This window comes from Typopeltis vanoorti, chromosome 2, assembly GCF_054136105.1.
Source record: "Typopeltis vanoorti isolate ZY-2024b chromosome 2, IOZ_Tvanoo_1.0, whole genome shotgun sequence".
NCBI classification, from domain to species: Eukaryota; Metazoa; Arthropoda; class Arachnida; order Uropygi; family Thelyphonidae; genus Typopeltis; species Typopeltis vanoorti.
In genome coordinates, this window is record NC_143550.1 from 158,191,768 (window position 1) to 158,212,399 (window position 20,632).

The following is a 20,632-nucleotide window of genomic DNA, read 5'->3' on the forward strand; positions in this document are numbered from 1 at the left end:
AGAGGCCATTGGAAGGAGAGTAATGATCATGGAAAATGAATCTGAGCAAGTAGAAATAATGTGGCAGAGAAGAAGGATTGAATTGATTGACTGGATGAGCAGCACATGTGAAGAGAATGAGAGAAAAGGAGTGCAAGAGAGACATGAAAATAGGGGAATGGAGGGTCAGGAGGACATAGTGAGAAAGGCTGATGATGAAAGAAGAAGTGAATGTATAAGTATACAAATGAATGGGATTGCCTAGGATACAGGGATAGCATTTTGGTCTGGAGAGAGTTCTTGGGGGATTTGGTGGAACCTGTTATAGATACAGAAAGAAGGGGGGAAACGTTCAACCAAAATTTGGTGCAGTAAGTGAGATATGGTTGGATAAGGATGATATCCTGAAAGGAATAGAGATAGATGGGTATGATGTTTTTTTCAAAGATAGAAAATGCAAAAAAGGGAGGTGGAACATTTTTGATGATAATAAAAGAGTTTTGCTCATGCAAAGTAGATATGCAAGAGAAAATAGTGGAAGTGGTTTTGAGGTAGTATGGTGTGAGGTAGAGCAAAATTTGATTTTCATCTTGGAATTCCCAAAAGCTGTCACAGATATATTAAAAAAAAATAGAGAAATTGTAAGGATAATAGAAATGGATACTGACTCCTCTGGATAATAAGTTTCTAAAACTATTACAAATATAAGCCTTGCTCCTCTGGAACAATTTTCAATTATCCACCTGTGGTTGCAGAAAAATTTAATAAGTATTTTGCACTGGACAGTTAGATAAATACTGCTGCATGAGATGCAAGATTTATTTAATGACTTAATGTAGTAGATAAACTTTTTTTGATATGATATAGCATTTAACAAGCCAATAAGATTAAAGATAGAGATGATATATTTCCTTTGATAAAGCAAAATTTTTACTCTAGTTATCTGAACCTAAATAATTTATGAACATGTTAAACAATAATGGACTTTATACAGAACCCTGGAGTTGCTATTATTATTGTTATTTAGGATTACAGCTGAAGCAATTAAGACTGTGAGGCCAGTTATTGTCTGTAAATTGCATGCACATCTCTGATCCAGTTAGCTTTATTACAGGATGATAAACCTGTTGCTGAAGGGGAACACTTTTAACTCTATATGAGACTAGCTAACTCACCTTCAGTTAAAAAACCTTTAAAAGGTTCTTCATCTTAGAAAAGATACTCTATTTGATCACAAAAGAAACGAAGAAATTATGAAAGAATTAAACCAAGAATTAGTAATAGAAAAAATTTAAAAATATAAACATAAATGGATGGAACACGTTCAAAGAATGAAAATAGAAAGATTACCAAAACAAGTCTTAAAGTACAAGCCATTAGGAAAAAGAAAACCAGGATGTCCTCTTAAAAGATTCAACGATGACTTCTAAGGCTGGAACAGGCCACACTAGTCCTAAATCCTTGGTATGCATGATGATGATGATAATGACCTTAGGAAAGATTCAAACCCAGTTGGATCCAATCAGACTGGGGGAAAAGTTGAACCTCACTCCTCCTCCTATCATTGAATCCTGGAGTACCTCATTCTTAACTATTCAGTGCTGCTTACAGGGAGACTTCCCTGTAAGCATTGAAAAATTAATTATTATTACTATTATTATTATTATTATTATTATTAACATTTGACCTGCATGGAGTCAGAGACTCATCGTGGGAGGTGCACACTATTGCACACAATGCTCATCCAAATGTGCCTTAAACTAATTCAGTGTGTCTACACCCACAACATACTCAGGCAATGCATTCCATTCACCAATCACTCTCCATGCAAAGAACTTACTCCTCACTCCTCTGTTCATGCCCTCCTTATACAGTTTCCAGTGATGACCTCTTGTCATCACTGGAAACCCTTGTCCTACCCCCCTCTCACATTCTATTAAAAATCTCCTCCATGTCGACACGATAACAACCCCCTGACTAGCTTATATGTCTCAATCACACCCCATCCTCTTCTTCCTATTCACAAGGTTCTGCAACTTACATTCTCTCAGTCTATCCTCATGCTCCACATTCCAAAGCCCACTGACCACCTTTGTGAATTTTTTCTTGAACCCTTTCCCACATATCCTCATCACCATGAAAACCAGGCAACCAAATCTGTGCACAATAATCCATGAGGCCTGATCAAATCCTTATACACTGGTATCACAACCTCTCTATTTCAGCATGTCAGGGTCCTCCTCATCATTGCCATTATCCGATGTGACATCTTCGCAATTTGTTCAATGTGGCCCCTGAATTTCAGGTCCTTATCCACCATTACTCCTAGATATCTCATCTCCTCTACTTCCATTAAAGTTTCCCCACCAAGTGGATACTTTGCATCCCATCGTTGCTTACCAAATCTCAAAACCTTACACTTTGCAACATTGAACTGATAGTTTCACTTACCTGCTCATTCATGCAATCTATTCAAGTCCTCTTGTAAGGCATTAACATCAGCCTGGCAGTGCATTGCTCTCCCCAGTTTTACATCATCTACAAACATAACCCATCCCAATATCATTAACATGCAAATTCAACAACAATGGCCCCCAAACTGACCCCTGCAGCACACCACTAATGATGTTTCTCTTTCAGGATACCGCGTCCCCATATATGACTTTCTGATACTTATCCAACTGCCAGTTGCTGATCCAACTCAGAAGTCTGTTTTTCAATCCCATCTTTTTCAATTTATATAAGAGCTTGTTGTATGGCAGTCTATCAAAAGCCTTTCCAAAATCTAAGTACATCTCTGTATGTGCATCTTCCCTGTCCAAGGTATTTGTTACCTTGTTATAGTATATAAGTAAACTGGTGAAACATGATTGCCTTTTAATGAACCCATGCTGATAACCACAGAGAATACTGCTATTATCAATCCATTTCTGTATCCTACTTCTCACCAATCTCTCCAGTACCTTCACTACAACTCCAGGTATATAGACTGGCCTATAATTTGAAGCTACAGCTTTATCACCACCTTTATGCAGTGGTGATAATTTATCCTCCTTCCACTCTCTTGGAACCTGTGCTGTTGTAAGACTTTTATTAAACAGACAATGCAATGCTACTGCCAATTCTATGGAACATTCCGTTAATCCACTATATCCATCATAAGGAACACTTATTCAGTAGAAAACACCATATTTACATTAAGGAGTAATTATTTATGATATATACAATATATTTCTGACATAAAATAAATATTTTATGTTGGAAATAAACTCAGGTACTATCTATGATATGATTTGGATATAATAAATAATAGAAAATAAAATAAATTTTTAAAAATTAAAAAGATATGAGACAATAGAAGACAAGAAGCCACACACACATACAGTAAAACCCCTTTTTTACACTCTCTAAGGGATTGATGGAAAAAAAGTGTAAATAGCAGGAGATGTAAAAAACATTAAAAAAAGGCTAAAAGATGACTTACTGCTAGTATGTAGCGTCACAACATTGTCATGACTCTACATACTAGATTACAAAATTTAATAAATGAAAATAAATGAATTTACAATTACTTAAATTTATCATTATCATTATAACACTAATTATGGTTATAGACCATATTGGTCTGTTCTGATCTCATTATCCACCCAATATCCTTTTTTGAGGTCTAGTCTACCCTGCCTTCTCATTCCAGTTGGCTTATATATTAGTATTTGCTTAAGATATCGGGTGTTGGCCATTCAGTTTACATCTTCAATCCATTTTTGTTTATAATTGTTTAGTTTTTCTTCTATTGATTTTGTTTTTAGTTCTTTTAAAATGTCTTTGTTCCTTTTTTTTGATCTAATAATGTGTATTTTGCAGTTCTTCTCATAAATTATATTTCACTTGTTTTTATTTATCTATTTAAAAAAATCTTTAATTATTGATTGTTTTTGCTTTTTCTGCACTCTTATAAGTTCCACCTGCCTCTCCATAGTGTATAAGGCATTAAATGTCCCATCTTCTCCTGACGCAATATACTGCCTCAAAACAGAGATAGCGTCCATTGCTTCTTTACTAGTAGGGACGGTAGGTTCTTGATCACAGTCTTCTTCAACCACTTCTTCCTCTTCTTCTTCACCAAGGTGGTTGGAAAGGATGCCTTCTATACTTGGTACCATTAATGTGATCACACCAGCATCAACATAGTCTTGCAATGAAGAAGACTCATCCATTAAATACCAGTTGCTCTGACATATCTTCTTAATATGGTCATTTGTTTTGGGTCCATAGCATTATCATGCATAAACACAGCTTTTTCAACAAGCATTTTTCTATATTTCCATTTAAATGCATGGATGATGCCCAGATCTAATGACTGAAGCTCACTTATTCAGTCAGGGGGAAATAACACTAATCTAATGTTTCCGAGCTGCAGGACATTTGTCTAGCAGTGGTAGTATTTTGCAGTGATTTACTCCAATTTTAGCATCCAGAACATGTATGGTGGATGTGAAGATGCTGCTGGTCATCCACGCTGTGCTGTTGACATTATACTTAGTAGGCAGATTTTTCACGTTCTTAAAACACCTTGGCTTTTTAAATTTACCAATTACCAGTGGAAGTAATTTTTCTGATCCATCAGAATTGACCATGAGCAAAACAATTACCCTCTGCTTGCTGAGTTTTCCACCGTGACACTTCTCTCCTTTAAAACACAATGTTTTACTTGGCAGAATGTTATAAAAGAGCCCAGTTTCATCAACGTTGAAAATATTTTTCAGTTCGTAGTCCTGAATAATAGTCTTTAGTTCATGTTTCTCTGGTTTACAGTTTCCCCTGCAACACTATTACTTTCTCAACACACTTGATTATACACAATATTGTGATGAGTCTTGAAACGATCGATCCATCCATTTCACGCAGTAAAACCATTAATCCCCAACCTCACAGCAAATTCAAGGGCTTTCGCTTGGAGTATAGCACCAGCACCATCGACTGGAATACCCATCACTCTTGTAGAAACAAACCACTCCGCCACAAGTTTATCTAATTCATCATATGTCGATGTCCAGATAATTTTCGTTTTTTTGACATAGCACCAGATTGCTTTGACCTGTTTTTTTTACTATCATTTTCAAAGTTTACATGGATAGTCCAAGATCTTTTTCTAATTGCACATGTTTTCCGGCATGCCAATCTACACGTTGCAGAATTGCCATCTTTTCTTCTACTGAAATACATTTTCTCTCTTTTTTCTTCATGTTACTAACATGGATCATTCCCCACCACAACTTGAAAGCAACTATCACATGCTAAATTACATAGCAGAAATTCTGCAATATACCATCTGCTTCTGAATTGCAACTACGAACACCAACACTGCAAGCTAGTGAAGCGATATTTCACAAACTGTGGTTTATTCACTGATATCTAATATTTACGAGTAACAACTGTTACTTAGTAGAAGTGTGAATGTGATTTCACAATTTGTGTATGATCTTTGTTCACTATTTCAACACACACTGTGAATGTGAAATCACATCACAACATATTACATGTGCCATGAGCTACTAACAGTTTAAAATTACTGATATGAAAATTTCACGGTATCAATTCGTACTGTGATTGAAAAAATCACGGTATCGCTCATCACTACATCACTGCTGCAAGTGTGCAAGTCACCGTGATGGCTGACACCATCTGGGAACAGAAATATGCAGATTTCCGCAGAAATCGATTTGAATGAGAGGAAATCAATTCGAAAATCAGTGTTGCCAACCGATAAAAAACTACAAATCACGGGAAATAACGTCCACATCGTTGTTAATGGTAGGAAAACAATATATCATAAGAATAGGCCTTAAGACGGGACCAACGGAAATGATGTAAATGACAGGAAAATGTAAATTGCAGGAACATAAAAATTACTGTATATATATATATATATATATATATATATATATATATATGTGTGTGTGTGTGTGTAATTAAATAAATTTAATGACTCAAAACCAGGAGGAGATACCAAAATAGAAAAAAGAATACTATTTTTTTTTTTCATTTTGGAGCCATTCTGGATGACCTAGTGCTGTCCTACCACAGAAACAAGAGCCGTCGCTGGCAGATTGCCAAGAAAAGTCAATTCATGTTGAAGGGGGGAGGAATAAGGTGATGTACGAATTCGTCAACAACATGTGAAATTATGTGCTTTATACATAAAATGTTCCAACTGTTGTACAATCAAAATTGCTACCACTATAAAAACTAGAATTTTCATAAAAGAAAAGCTAATTTTATGACATATAATCATAAGCGGGGTGCTTAAGGGTCAAAGCTGTATAACTGAGAGGAGACCTCCACATAGCCTTTAAAGGAATGCGGAGAACCGACCAGGGCTTCTGACCTAATGTCCAATCCTCACCTTCTCGTGGTGCACCCTGTTGGGTATCTACTTTGATACTGAACAAACGAGGATGGGCTGGCAATTTGGGATTTAGCCGACCAAATTGTATTCTTATTGGTTAAACCAAAATAAAAAATGATGGTACAACATGACAAAATTTCATGCCGGCTGGGGCGTCGCCCGGTTAAACAAGGCCCCCGTTGTTTTCGCCAGGGAACCAGGGCGAACAGCGAAAAGTCAGCTACTGGAACAATTCTGAAAATAAACCCCAACTCAACATCACCAGAGTTAAAGATCGGTACTATCAACGTAAGAAGCCTGAATGGCAAAGAAATGAAGCTAGCTGAGGAATTAGATAAGTACCAGATCGACATAATAGGGGTGACTGAAACAAAAAAGACCAAAACTGGTGAGATCTTTCTGAGCAATAAATACAAAATGTTATATTCAGGCAATGACAATCAAGGAAAAGAAGGAGTAGCCATAGTATTCAACACAAAATACGAGGCTAATCTTCTTGAATGGCAGTCAGTCTCAAGTAGAGTAATGTGGGCAAATATGAGAATGGGGAACTGGACAATGAGACTTATTTGTGCCTATGGTCCCACAGAAGGTTCTACTAAGGTAGAAGTAGAGGAATTTTTTGAGGCTTTAGAAAAAGCAACTGACACAATGAAAAAGGAAAAGTTGGTCCTTGTTGGGGATCTAAATAGTAGAGTAGGAAATGATTGTGAGACATACAAAAATATTTTGGGAAAATTTGGAGAAAAGAGCAAAGCTAATAATAATGGCAAATATCTGTTGGATTTCTGCTCAGGACATGGACTGGTTATTACTAACACCATGTTCCAACATAAAAATGTGCACAAATTCACATGGAGAGAAGAGGCTAGGAATAAGAAAAGTCTCATTGACTATGTTATTGTTGATAGTGATGTTTTCTCCCTGGTGCAGGACACCAGAGTGTACAGAGGATTTGAAATTGGAAGTGATCACTATTTAGTCTTGAGCAGGATAAAATTGAATTTCATATTGAAAAGAATAACATGTAAGAAAGTTTTAAAGCGAATAAAAGTTGAGCAGCTCTCAGATGTGAACTGTAGACTAAAATACAGAAATATTATTGAAAAGAAAATGAAAGAGTTTGAGAACAGGAATCAAACCTTGGAGATTCAGTGGCAAACTCTGAAGGAAACATTGATTGATTCTGCCATAGAGGCATGTGGTGAGGTTGTGTGCAAGGATAAAAAAATCAGAACTCCCTGGTGGACACAGGAAGTTAAAGAGGCAGTGAAGGAGAAGAAGAAAGCATATCAAAAGTTCCTGGCAAATAAGTCAGCTTTTACTCTTACAGAATACAGAGACAAATGTAAGAAAGCTAAACAGTGTGTAAAACTAGCTAAACAAAAGTCATGGGAGGACTTTGGCAAGAATATAGAAAATAAATATCAAGAAGGTGGCAAAATATTCTGGAGGTTGTTGAAGAAGCTTAGGAATGGAGGAAAGAGTGCTGTAAAAGGAATTAGAAATGATAAAGGTGACATGAAAACTGGAGAAAAAGATATCCTTGAAGTATGGAGTAATTACTTTGAAAAACTGCTAAATGAAACAAGCAGTGATGACAGCACAGTGATAAAAAACACTGACCAGGCATGCAGTCAGGAATACATATCCATACTTGAAGTAGAAAAAGCCATCAAAGGCTTGAAATGTGGAAAGGCAGCAGGAGTAGATGATATTCGACATTTCAAGCCTTTGATGGCTTTTTCTATGGTGTATGGTGGTATAAGACTCTTACAGTGGCTGCACTGCATAGTTCAGAAAGCCTGGACAGAGGGACGAGTTCCCGATGATTGGAGTAGAGCTCTCATAGTACCCATATATAAAAAGGGAAATAAAACTGAATGTGAGAATTACAGAGGTATTTCCCTACTGAGTGTTCCTGGCAAGATCTATGCAAGTATACTTGAGAAACGGTTGAGAAGAATTGTGGAAGAAAAGCTTGGTGAAGAACAAGCTGGATTCAGGCCAAATAGAGGCTGTCAGGATCAGATCTTCACTTTACGACAAATAGTCGAGAAAGCATGGGAATATAACAAAGATCTGTATTTAAGTTTTGTCGATTTGGAAAAGGCATATGACAAGGTGCCAAGAGAGAAGCTATTCAATACGCTGCAGTTATATGGTGTCAATGGGGCATTATATCAAGCAATACTTAGTCTTTATTTGAGTTGTGAGTCAGCAGTTAGAATTGAAGGAAGTACAGGAAGATGGTTTAATGTTAAATCTGGTGTGAGACAAGGATGTACATTATCCCCTCTGTTATTCATTATCTATATGGATCACATTATGAAGGAATGTGGTATTAAACCTGATATCAAAATTGGAGATGTTAATGTCAGCTCTTTGCTTTATGCGGATGATGTTATACTTCTAAATAAATCCGCTACAAGTCTGCAAGATTCTCTGACTAAATTGAATAGCTGTTGTAATAGATATGGTATGAAGGTCAGCAATAAAAAGACAAAGACAATGAAAATAGGCAGAATCATTGAAAATGTCAACTGTGTTGTGAATGGAGAACCTGTGGAACAAGTAAAACATTTCAGCTACTTAGGCACAATTTTTACTGAAGATGGTAAACTAAATATAGAAATAGACAACAGAATCAGCAAAGCTGGTATCGTGGGCAGTCAATTGAATAAATTCATATGGCATAAGAAAGAAATTAGTCGGAACACTAAATTAGCTGTATACAAGACTGTGTTCAAACCAATTTTAACTTATGGATCTGAGAGCTGGGTCAGAAGTAAAACACTTGGCCAAAGACTAGAGACCGCAGATATGAGAGTCCTGAGAAAGATTAGAGGCGTGAACAGATGGCATCAATGGCAATATCATATTAAAAATGAGGATATTAGGAAAGAACTTGACATTGTCAGCATCCAGGAATGCGTTAGCAGAGCTAATCTCAGATGGTATGGTCACTTAAATAGAATGGGAGAGGAAAGATTAGCAAAACAAGTGTTCTCTGCCAGGTTGGCAGGAAAACGACCCAGAGGAAGACCAAGATATAGGTGGATTGATACGGTACAAAGTGCCTTAGACGATAGAAATGTAAGATCTGATAATGTTGGAGTCTTGACAAGTAACAGACTGATTTGGAGGAAAATTGTAGATAGGAAGTTAGTCTAACTTACTCTAAGAACTTACTCTAAGCTTGAAGTCATAAAACCCCATGTTTGGACTACAGAGCAAAGGCTCAGTTTACTTTGTCTTCTCCATCTTTTCTGCAATGTGATATGAGTGATGTTTTCTGAATTACATCAGATATCATGAAGTGGTCCACATTTCTTTACAAGGGTACAGTTTCAAATGGTGATTCTGCTAGTTCAGTGGTTCTTAATCGGTGTTCCCCGGAACACTTGTGTTCCACGAACTGGTTACAAGCGTTCCACCAGTGAAAGATGTCACATGACACAGTTCTGAGTGTAGTTGACTACTCTGAATAAAATGTCGAAGGAATTATTTCCATTATAACAGAACATTAGAAAAGATTTCAAGTTACTTTCCTTCATTAAATACACACAGTTATGACTGGATACGAAATCCATTTGGCACAGTCAATACATAGAATTATGAATTTTCGTTACAAGAAGAAGAACAATTAGTTACCTTGTCAACGGATCGTACTTTAAGAATGAAATTCTCTGAAATAACTCTAGAGGAATTTTGGATTTTTGTCCAAGCTGAATACCTAGCTCTCTCTCCACAAGGTCACTGAAAATTTTGTTACAGTTTTCAGCATCATATTTGTGTGAGCTCAGTTTCTCAATATTAACCAATATAAAAATTAAAAAGCATGAAAGGCTTAGTAATATAGACAAAGAGATGAGGGTAGCTATATCACATATTAGACCTGATGTTGCTGAAACCTGCAAAAGCCAAAAAGCTCAAGTAACGCATTATAATAAGTTCCATTTTTATAAAAGGCAAATCCATGCATATTTTTATTGCTACTTTTATGACCTTAATCGTTTTGGTGTTCCCCAAATTTTTATTATAATAAAAAGTGTTCTGTGACTTTGTAAAGGTTAAGAACCACTGTGTTAGCTGATACACTGGATGAAATGATGATAGCACTTTAAGAAGCATTCAATAATCTTGCTGCCACTGTTCTGTCAAGTGTGCCTGGATGGAGTGCAGGTGGCGAGCACTGCCAAGGTCATAATTTACAGAGGAGTGGAGGGAATTTTTTATGTGGATGACTTCGTAAAGAATCTTTTACTGTGTATTTCATGTCCTTCCCAATTCATTTCTCTTAAACAACCATGGCAAGTCAAACAAAGAGAAATAGATAACATGCAAATAAAGGCAAACCTCCAAAGCCTTAGTTCGCTTCACAATTATATATTGTCTTAGTTCCTATCTTAACAACTCATTCTTACCTTCCTACTTTAACAATCTCTTTTCTGCAAAACAGCAGATACTTTTTCTAACAGAAACCCAAATTTCAGCTTCTATAAGTATTACGCATCTCTATTTTATAATTACACATCGTTTAAATATTTTGTCTCCAAGATGATGTTTGAGCAGATATTCCTGACTATGTTAGAAAGTTTCCAACTTGGAATTTCCTCTTTTTGATTTTCTTTGGCTAAAATTCTTTCTGATTCATTCTATCATATTCATTTGCTGTTCCTTTCAGTCTCCTGATGCCATCAACCATTCTTAAGTTTTTGACTTCCTTTCTTTAAAATGTTGGTTTTTTTATCAGTCCAGTTTTCCTGATAATGAGGTCATTCAAGATTTTCATGAGTTGGCTTTCCTTTAGCAACAGATGGAGATATCAAGACATGTTATCACAGATAGTATACAAATTGTACACATACCTGAATACCAGATACTCCTAACTATTTTTGAAATACTATAGTTCTGAATTTCAAATTCAGTCATTTGACTGTGAAATAATAATGGAGTTATAAATGTCTGTAACTTCACAACCAAACTGAAGCCTTCCTATGCTCTTCCTTTAACCTATAATTTAAGCACCGACTCTGAGAGTTGACTTTTGAAAATTAGAATTCTCTGACATAGGATTCATGTTGTATTGAAAAGAGAGTTCTAGTCCTCTAAAGGTTTCTACCTGGTCTCCAGTTAGAACCACAAGTTTAAAACTGATGTCAAGCAAAGTGAAACTTGAATCCGAAGCGCTAATAAAAGAAAAGCACACAGTTTTATGGTAGATTTAAGTATTTTTAACTAGCACAATATCAAAGCAACTCCTACCAATGAAATTTTGAAACTTTTCAAGTTTTGGGTTCAGTTATTTGGCTACAAAATAATGCTGGATTTATATCATCTTCTATTTGTATAACTCTATATCGTTTCCGGGGCAGAGCTGACTACTACCGGGTGCATCCCCAGGTGGCGGATCGGGGAACAGCCTTCAGATATGGAGGCTAGCTGTGATATAAGCAGAGCAATCTGGCAAATAAGCAGCCGTGGACCAACAGCGACTGAGCTATCAGGGCGTGGGGGAGCAGAAGTGGCAACTCTGTTTCACTTAAAACCTCACAAAGCCCAATGACAACTCGGTGACATGGCGAGTAGTGCCGCCATTAAATAAGCACCTGCTGGGGTCACTGCCCCTGACATTGGGAAGCAGCATTGTCAGTACTGACAGAAGGTTGAAGCCAAATGATGATGGAAAAGCTTGTGATCAGAGATTTGCAGATGGCAATATGATTATACTGTGTACGTCTGTAATACTGCAGAGCAGAAAGCAAACGGAGAAACTACTGCTCTACCTTATCTCCAGAACAACCACCATGGCGAGCAAACCCTTACAATTGGCCCCAAGTTCCCGGCGTCCCTTAAATGGGACAGGGGTGCGAAGAATCTCCGGGCTCAAAATGGTGTCCACTGTTAAAATTGCAACTTGGAATGTCAGAACTCTGTATGAAGCTGGCAAATTAAGAAATGCCACAAGAGAAATGAAGAGGCTGGGCATCCGGATTTTGGGAATTTGCGAGACAAGATGGCCAGGATCTGGAAAGTGTCAACAAGATAATACGACAATGTATTACTCTGGGAATGATGAGAACAAACATCGACATGGTGTAGCTGTGATAGTAGATGAAGAAATCAATAAATCAGTAATAAATTGGATTCCATTTTCTGAAAGGATAATGCTGTTACAACTTAAGGGAAACCCTGTTAACATAAATATCATCCAAGCTTATGCACCCACAGCTGACAAAAGTGAAGAAGATGTTGAAGAGTTTTATGAACACCTAAAAGAGATTAAAAACCTAACAAAGAAACATGATATAAACATAGTGATGGGTGACTTCGATGCAAAAGTGGGAAGAGGAGGTGATGGAGAAATTGTTGACGAACATGGCTTAGGCACCAGAAATGACAGAGAAGATCGCCTAGTCCAGTTCTGTCAGGAAGAAGATCTAACAATAGCAAATACCTGGTTTAAACTTCCACCCAGAAGACTGTACACTTGGAAATCGCCTCAAGATAACCAACATAACATTGTCAGAAATCAAATTGATTATATACTGATAAATAAAAGATTCCACAGTAGTATAAAGAGTGCAAAGACTTATCCTGGAGCAGATATCTCTTCAGACCACAATCCCATAGTTGCAGAAGTACATCTTAGATTAAAATCAGCTAAAAAATCACAAAAGAAGAAAAAGAAAATTGATGTACAAAAATTGAAAGACCCGAACATAAATAAAAGTGCCAAGACACAGCTTAACCTGCGATTACAACAGATTAACATAGAAGAAAATAAAAGTGTGGAATCTCTTTGGAATAGCTTAAAGAATGCCATCGTAACAACAAGTATTGAAGAAGTAGGTTATGTGAATAATATATAACAACAGGAATGGATGACAGATGAGATTCTTTCTCTTATTGATACAAGAAGAATGTACAAAAACAAAGACCTAGCCAGGTATACAGAAACACATAACATCATCAAGAAAAAAATAAAAGAAGCCAAGGAAAATTGGATGAAAAATTTATGTACTGAAATTGAACTGCTTCAGAAGAAACATGATAATTTCAATCTGTATAAGAAAATCAACGAAATTTCCGGAAAACTGAAGAAAAAGCAAATAGTGTCGCTAAGAGACGAAAATGGAAAAATAGTTCTAGAAGAAGAGAATAAAGCACAGATTTGGATAAAATATGTAACAGAACTTTTCAATGATACTAGACAGAAGCCTATAAATATAAAAGATAACATTAAAGGACCAGCAATCATGAAATGCGAAATAGAGAATGCTATACGAACAAGTAAAACAGGAAAAGCCAGTGGACTAGATGGTGTGCAAACAGAATTTTTAAAATTAATAGAACCAGATAACATCAAACTTCTTGAGAAACTATTTAATAAAATATATGAAAGGGATGAATTTCCATCAGATTGGCTCAAATCTACATTTATCACTGTCCCAAAGAAACTCAAAGCGAATTCCTGTGGTGACTTCCGACTTATTAGTCTAATGAGCCAAACATTAAAAATATTTTTGAAAGTAATTCAGAATCGCATTTATAGAAAAAGTGAAGAAACTCTAAGTGAAACACAATTCGGCTTTCGGAATGGTTTTGGTACTAGAGAGGCCCTTTTCTATACCCAAACATTGATACAAAAATGCATAGAAAAACAGAAATCTGTCTTTATGTGTTTCATAGATTTTGAAAAAGCATTCGACAAAGTCAGACACACTAACTTAATAGAAGTCCTTCAACAAATAAGGCTAGACGAACAAGACATAAGACTAATAACAAATCTGTATTGGAATCAGTCAGCTACCGTTCAATTAGACAACATTACCACCAGTGATATTAACATCAAAAGAGGAGTGAGACAAGGATGTGTGCTCTCACCACTCCTGTTCAACATATATGCAGAGGTAATCTTTAAAAAAGCATTGGAAGAATGTCCAGAGGGAATCACAATAAATGGAAAGATTGTTAACAACCTACGCTATGCAGATGACACCGTGCTAATTGCAGATAACATTATGGATCTCCAAAAACTCATTGACAGAGTATACATAGAAAGCCAAAGAATGGAAATAAATATAAACATCCACAAGACAAAATACATGATCGTCAGCAAACATCCAGCCTCATCAATGAAACTGACACTCAATGGGAAATATATTGATCAAGTGTCAAGATATAAATATCTTGGTTGCTGGCTTAATGAACGGTGGGATCCAGAAATAGATATAAAGACAAGGATTGAAGTTGCACGGCAGTCCTTCATGAAAATGAGAACACTATTCTGCAATAAAGACCTAAACATGGAAGTCAAATGCCAAATGCTGAAATGCTGCGTGTGGTCTATTCTGCTCTATGGAGTTGAAACATAGACATTGAAGGCGACAACCATCAAGAAAATCGAAGCCTTTGAGATGTGGCTATATAGAAGAATGCTAAAGATATCATGGACAGAAAAAATTACCAATTTTTTCTGTCCAAATACCAACTTCTACACTATTTTGGTAGGAAGAATTGATGGCAAAGGAACTAGAGGAAGAAAAAGAATATCATGGTTTGACAACATCAAGAAGTGGACAGGAAAGAGCAGTGCACAACTGCTCAGATTAGCACAAGAGCACAGTTTGTTCGCCAAGATGGTCGCTGACCTTCGATAGAAGATAGCACAATAAGAAGAAGATATCGTTTCCTCACTGGTGACTCTTGTTGATCTACACTGGTTGTTGTTTATCCTCAAGACAATTCAAACACCACAAATATGGTGTTCAGTATGACTTCTATGACTTGTTTCTTATTTGCACAGAACATATCACTGAAGCAATTCTTATAGACATAAAAACGCTTATTCCCCATTCTACTTTAAAGGCTTCTCCATTACCTTCTGGTTCACCAAGTTTGCAGGCTAACTGGGCGTATCAGAATTGGCCATCAAAATCACCATCTTCCTTTTCTGTTTGCATGGAGCCATAAAAAGCTGCATGCAAACTTTTAACACATCCAAAACTTATATACAGGAAACTTGCTTCATGTTCAGATATCACTTATGCTTTTTAGTCCCTTGCCAAAACTGTTGGTAGCTTTTGTCCTACCTGCTTTCACCTCTTTTGTAATTATATGATACAAATGTACATTTGGATTACTCTGTGGCAGCATTACCAACAGAAAAAGCTATTTTCCATGTCTTCTTACATTTACTCAAATTCTTGCATTTGATTCTTGCAATCTTCAATAAAATCCTCCTACCATTCTATGCGCTCAACATTCATTGCACTCTAATTTTTCTTCAGAAATGCCAGATCAGAAGAATCTTGTCCAAGATAAATACAAAATAAACTCTCCTGATCCTGTGCCATTTCTCTGATTGTTTTGAGGATTCATGCTTCAGAGTTGATGGTTATTCTATTCTATATTAGTTTTGGATTTGTTCCTATTCCATTGATATCTGTTCTGTAGCCTAAAAAGGGTACACACTTTTTTATTTGAATTACCATCTAAATTCTCTTATTTTAGTTCTTTCTAGTTTTCTTCATAAGTGTAATTTGGGCTCTGAAGATAGTGTTTGATGTTGTTTTATACCTTGAAACAGTGTTATGAATCAGCTTAGCTCCTTTTCTGAATTGTTTAATTTTTTATTTTATTTTATTTTCATCATCATCAACAACCATGGGTCCAATGCCCAGTATCTGATACCATCTTGATATGATTCTTATCAAGATGGTAATCTTTACCCACAAAAGGTTGTAAACATATAGTACATTGGTATTGTGAGAGAGAGAGAGAGAGAGAGAGAGAGAGAGAGAGAGAGTTAGGGATCATATAATTCAAATCTCCTTCACTGCATAGGATGTAATCTTTTCAACCTGAAGTATATAACCTTACATTTTGCAGCATTAAATTAACAACCATTTTCCGTTTCCCACAATACCAATTAATTTAATTCATCCACATGATATCTACATCACCTGTATCAACTATTACTCTCCCAATTTTATCATCAGCAAAAAGAAAAAAAAAATTCCCCCTTAAATCATTTCTTCTATCATTAATATGCAAATTAAGGAGTAGGTACCCTAGCGCAGAACCCTAAGTACTCCATTAGTCACCCTCATTCTCCTAGATTCCTCTCCACCTGACTGAGAGATACTACTCCCTAATGTGTGTCTGTTTGTCATCCCTTCCTCCATCCATGCTTCCAGCTTCCTATCTATTCCTATTTGCTGAAACTTTTGCAATATTTTTTCATATGGTATTATTCTGTAAAATGCTTTGCCAAGTACAGCAGTATCATGGTGTAGCCATTTTCCTTATCAAATTCTGCTGTCACTATATTATAAAATGTGAGTAATGAAATTATATAATGTGCATCTCAATATCTTTCTTCTGTAGTGTTTTTAACAATGGCAATGAAATTATATTTTAGGTATAAAGGTGACTCAGTAATAAAAGAAACTGAACAATGTAAAACATCATCAGAGGGAAATACGTACAGATTGATAATCAAAAAAACTCACCTGAAAGATAGTGGAACTTTTATTTGCAGAGCAAAAAATAAAGCAGGTGAAGTTAAACAAGAAGCTTTACTCACAGTTAAAAGTAAGCAATTTAGTTTTATATTAAATATACAAAAGTAACATGCAAATTTCAATGAAAAATTACAAAACATTATTTTACAACTTTAGGAAGAAAAGTTATCCTGGAAAGCTATTAATTGGAATGGCATTATTTTTTGACATATTATTATTCATAAAAAGATATAAGTTCAGAAAATTTGAAACACTATTGAGTATTTTAACACTAATGAGTATTGAATATTCCAAGCAGATCATTGTGTAGTCCTTCCTTTTATCCAACTCCAATGTCAATTTATTATGTGAATAATTCATATGTGAATCAAAATTTAAAAGTAAGTATTTTTAAGGTGAAGTTTAGAAAATGTAAATTGCAGAATTGTTTTGATAGTCAGAGAGGTAATATATGATAAAGACTTTTGCATTGGTAAGGTTTGTGTGTGTACACATGCTGGATTAATACAAAAAGGGATGTAAATAGAATTGGGGGGAGGGAGGAATAACATGAGTTCATTCCAAATGTATCCTCTTCACCCCCTGCAAAGCATAGGGCCTCAATCATTGCTTTCCATTGGATCTCTTGTTTGCTTTTCTCTTACTCTAATTTCAGGATTTTTTTCCTATCTTTCTCATCTCTGCTTCTGTTTCTCTCCTCCAAGTCACCCTGGAACATCCCCTTCTTCGGCTTTTCTGTTAGTCCTATTCAAGTGTCTTTGCTATATCTTTATTTGGATTTCTGACTGTGTGGCCATGTCTTTTATTTTTGCTATTTCTGTTTTGATTTCTTTTGTCCCATAATGTCTTGTTTTAAATTATTTTGGGCCAGTATATTCCCATTATTCCTTAGGCATCTCTTTGTGTAAATCTGCATTTTATTTAAATTACTTTTAGTTAGTCTCCAGGTTTTTTACCCATATAATAGAATAGTGTTTACATTTGTGTTGAAAAGTCTTATTTTTGTCTTAAGATTTATTTCTATTAATTGATTAGTCTCATCAATAGATGGGTAGAGTTTCTTAATGAGGGATTCACAATGAATTGTAATGCAGCCAGTTCATCACTCCTTGCTGCATCCCCAAAGGGGAGTAGTCATGAATGTAATCTGTGTGTACTCAACAGGGCTGGTTTGCTCTGTTCTGGGGGACAAAAAACCCAAGTTTCTGGGGTAGGGGGGAGAACTACCTCCGTATAAGACTGACTGACTCACCTTTCATCAAAAGAGACCAGATAAAGGTTCCTTACATCACTAATGGGACAAAAGGGATGGATATACAGCAGCACATTCAACTCACATTATACCAAACATCTCAATAACAAACTATTGACTATTCATGTTCCATAAATTGTTGTGTTAAAAGAAATTCACTACAACAAGCTAGACACTATAGAGTTATTTATGTGCTCTCTACAAATTTGTTACAGTTAAAATAAACTGCATCTAGAGTTTGCAAAAGATTGCTGCATGAAAAGTTGATATTGAAACTGGAGTGAATGGGGACTCATTGTGGATTTGTTATCTGGGCATTTTCACAATGAGTCCAAAGACTCATTTCAGTGACCCACACTAGCCATTATTCATGCAATGCCCATCATACCTCTCCATAAACTTATTTGCTAGCATGCACTTACAACACCACTTGGAGCCACCGATGGGCAAGGATGCACAGCATACAGCCTCTCCCTATCAAGTCAACCCTGCCTTTCCACATGTGGCCTCTTTCCACCAAAGGGACTCTGGCATTTGCAACAAGCATTTCCCCTGCAAAAGGATAACTTTCTAGTTAGAGGAAATGCTAGCAAGACACTAGGTGGTAGATGTTCTTCATCACACAATGAAATACCACCACCCAGCTTACTGGAGATGTGAAGTAGAAAATAACACATTTGGTCTCCAGGGCAGCGATTCCAATTTCTTGTCCCCTCCCTTCCCCTCCTTAGTGCAGTACAAGTGATACCCTTCACGGTTATGACAACATGCTTAGAGACCCATAACCTCCTCCATTTGAGAATACATCAGTTAAAATGGTGATGCCACAGGCCAGCTGCCAGTTAATGCACAGGGCTGAACCTGTCAGTGATGAGTCAGGAGGCTTCCTGGTCAACTGATGCATAATCCTGTGGCCATACTCTGCCAAGTCGTGCCTGGAAAGGGAGTTATAATTATTCTCAGAGTTATTATTTAGTCAATGCATGATCTATTGGTTCTGAAAGCATCTTGTTTATAACTCAGTTTATCTTCAATTTCATATTTCATTCTTTCTAATATTATGACAAGGACTTTGCTAACTCGGCTCAGAAGAGATAGTTCCTCTTCTGTTTATTCATTCTGTTGTATTCCCTTTCTTTGGCATTTTCACCAATAGTTCTTTTTTGATATTTCATTCAATAGGGTGTACAATAATTCCATAGATGCATATCTACTTTAAGGAGTCATTGCTTGTATATTGTCCATGCCTGCAGTTTGTTACTTTTGAGTTCTTTATTGCTTTTGTTATCCCTCATACAGTTAAATTTAATGTTTCTGTTTTGGTATTCTCTGGAAGTATAGTTTCCTATATTGGAATTTCACTGTTTAGTATATACTAAAAATGTTCGCCCATCTCTTTTCTATGTCTTCTTCCCTCAGTAGTATATTTTCTGGTTTGTTATTAATTGGTCTCTCTCTTTTCTCATGTTTTTCCCTAATATTTTCTTGTCATATTATTATTATATGGGTATCTCCATGGAGGCCGAAAGCTCACTGGAGGAGACCATACTAATGTGAATACACAAAAAGATTCCTCAGGCGACCCATAGTTTTTTTTTTTTTTTTTTCTCTCTCTCTCTCTCTCTCTATTTGTCACTTTTGAAAAATTTCTTTTGTCTCAATCTTTTAGAACATCATTAATTACTTATAAGTTTCTATTATGTTCCCTCTTTTCTGTCTATCAACTAAACCTTGCAACTCACACACCATCAACCTATCCTCATAAGGAGTATTCCACAGATTACCAGTTTAGTCACTCTCTGAATCCTTTCCACCACCTCCTATCCCCAAGAAACCCAATGACCAAATCTGTGCTCAGTAATCAAAATAATGCTGAATCATAGCCTTATAATGAGGAATAATAAGCTTTATATCTTTAAAGGACTCTCGGGGAGACCCTGTAACCACTAGAGAGCATGTCCCCTGGGTGGTAGATAGGGGGAGCCCACCATGTGTGTGTATGTGTATATGGTGGGGTGGTCCTAGTACAAGCCATTAGGAAAAAGAAAACTAGGATGTCCTCTTAAATGATTCAACGATGACTTCTAAGGCTGGAACAGCCAGTGATATGCATGATAATGATCTTTAAAGGAGCTTTTAATGGGATTTTTGACAGAGTAAAGATTACTAGACACTCACATTCACACAAGAATAAAGATTAATAATTGTTATTATTGCAGATATTTCAGCCAGAAATTAATGGGCTATCATTTGTTTATCAGAATAATCACAAGGTGAAACTAGAACAAGGAATCTTAATCCTATTTACGGGTGTGTCTAATAATCCCCTGTCTTAACTTGGTAATGTGTTTTTCAACATCCAAGTAATCCTTCGTACTATTTTATCAAATTTTGTAATAAGCCTTCTGAACTTTAACTTTCTGTGCACCATTATAACTCGACTGTCTCTAGCATTATTAA

The 20,632-nt window shown here is 36.2% G+C and overlaps 1 protein-coding gene across 1 annotated transcript in view; it reads left to right on the plus strand.

The window, feature by feature from the left end:
- Positions 1–20,632, plus strand: part of LOC150109564 (protein Obscurin-like) — a 1,271,613-nt gene that overhangs the window by 604,210 nt on the left and 646,771 nt on the right. Inside the window, exon 47 of the mRNA XM_090402667.1 lies at positions 16,818–16,990. Coding sequence (XP_090258793.1) covers positions 16,818–16,990 — 173 coding nt within the window. The remainder of the gene's footprint in view (positions 1–16,817; positions 16,991–20,632) is intronic.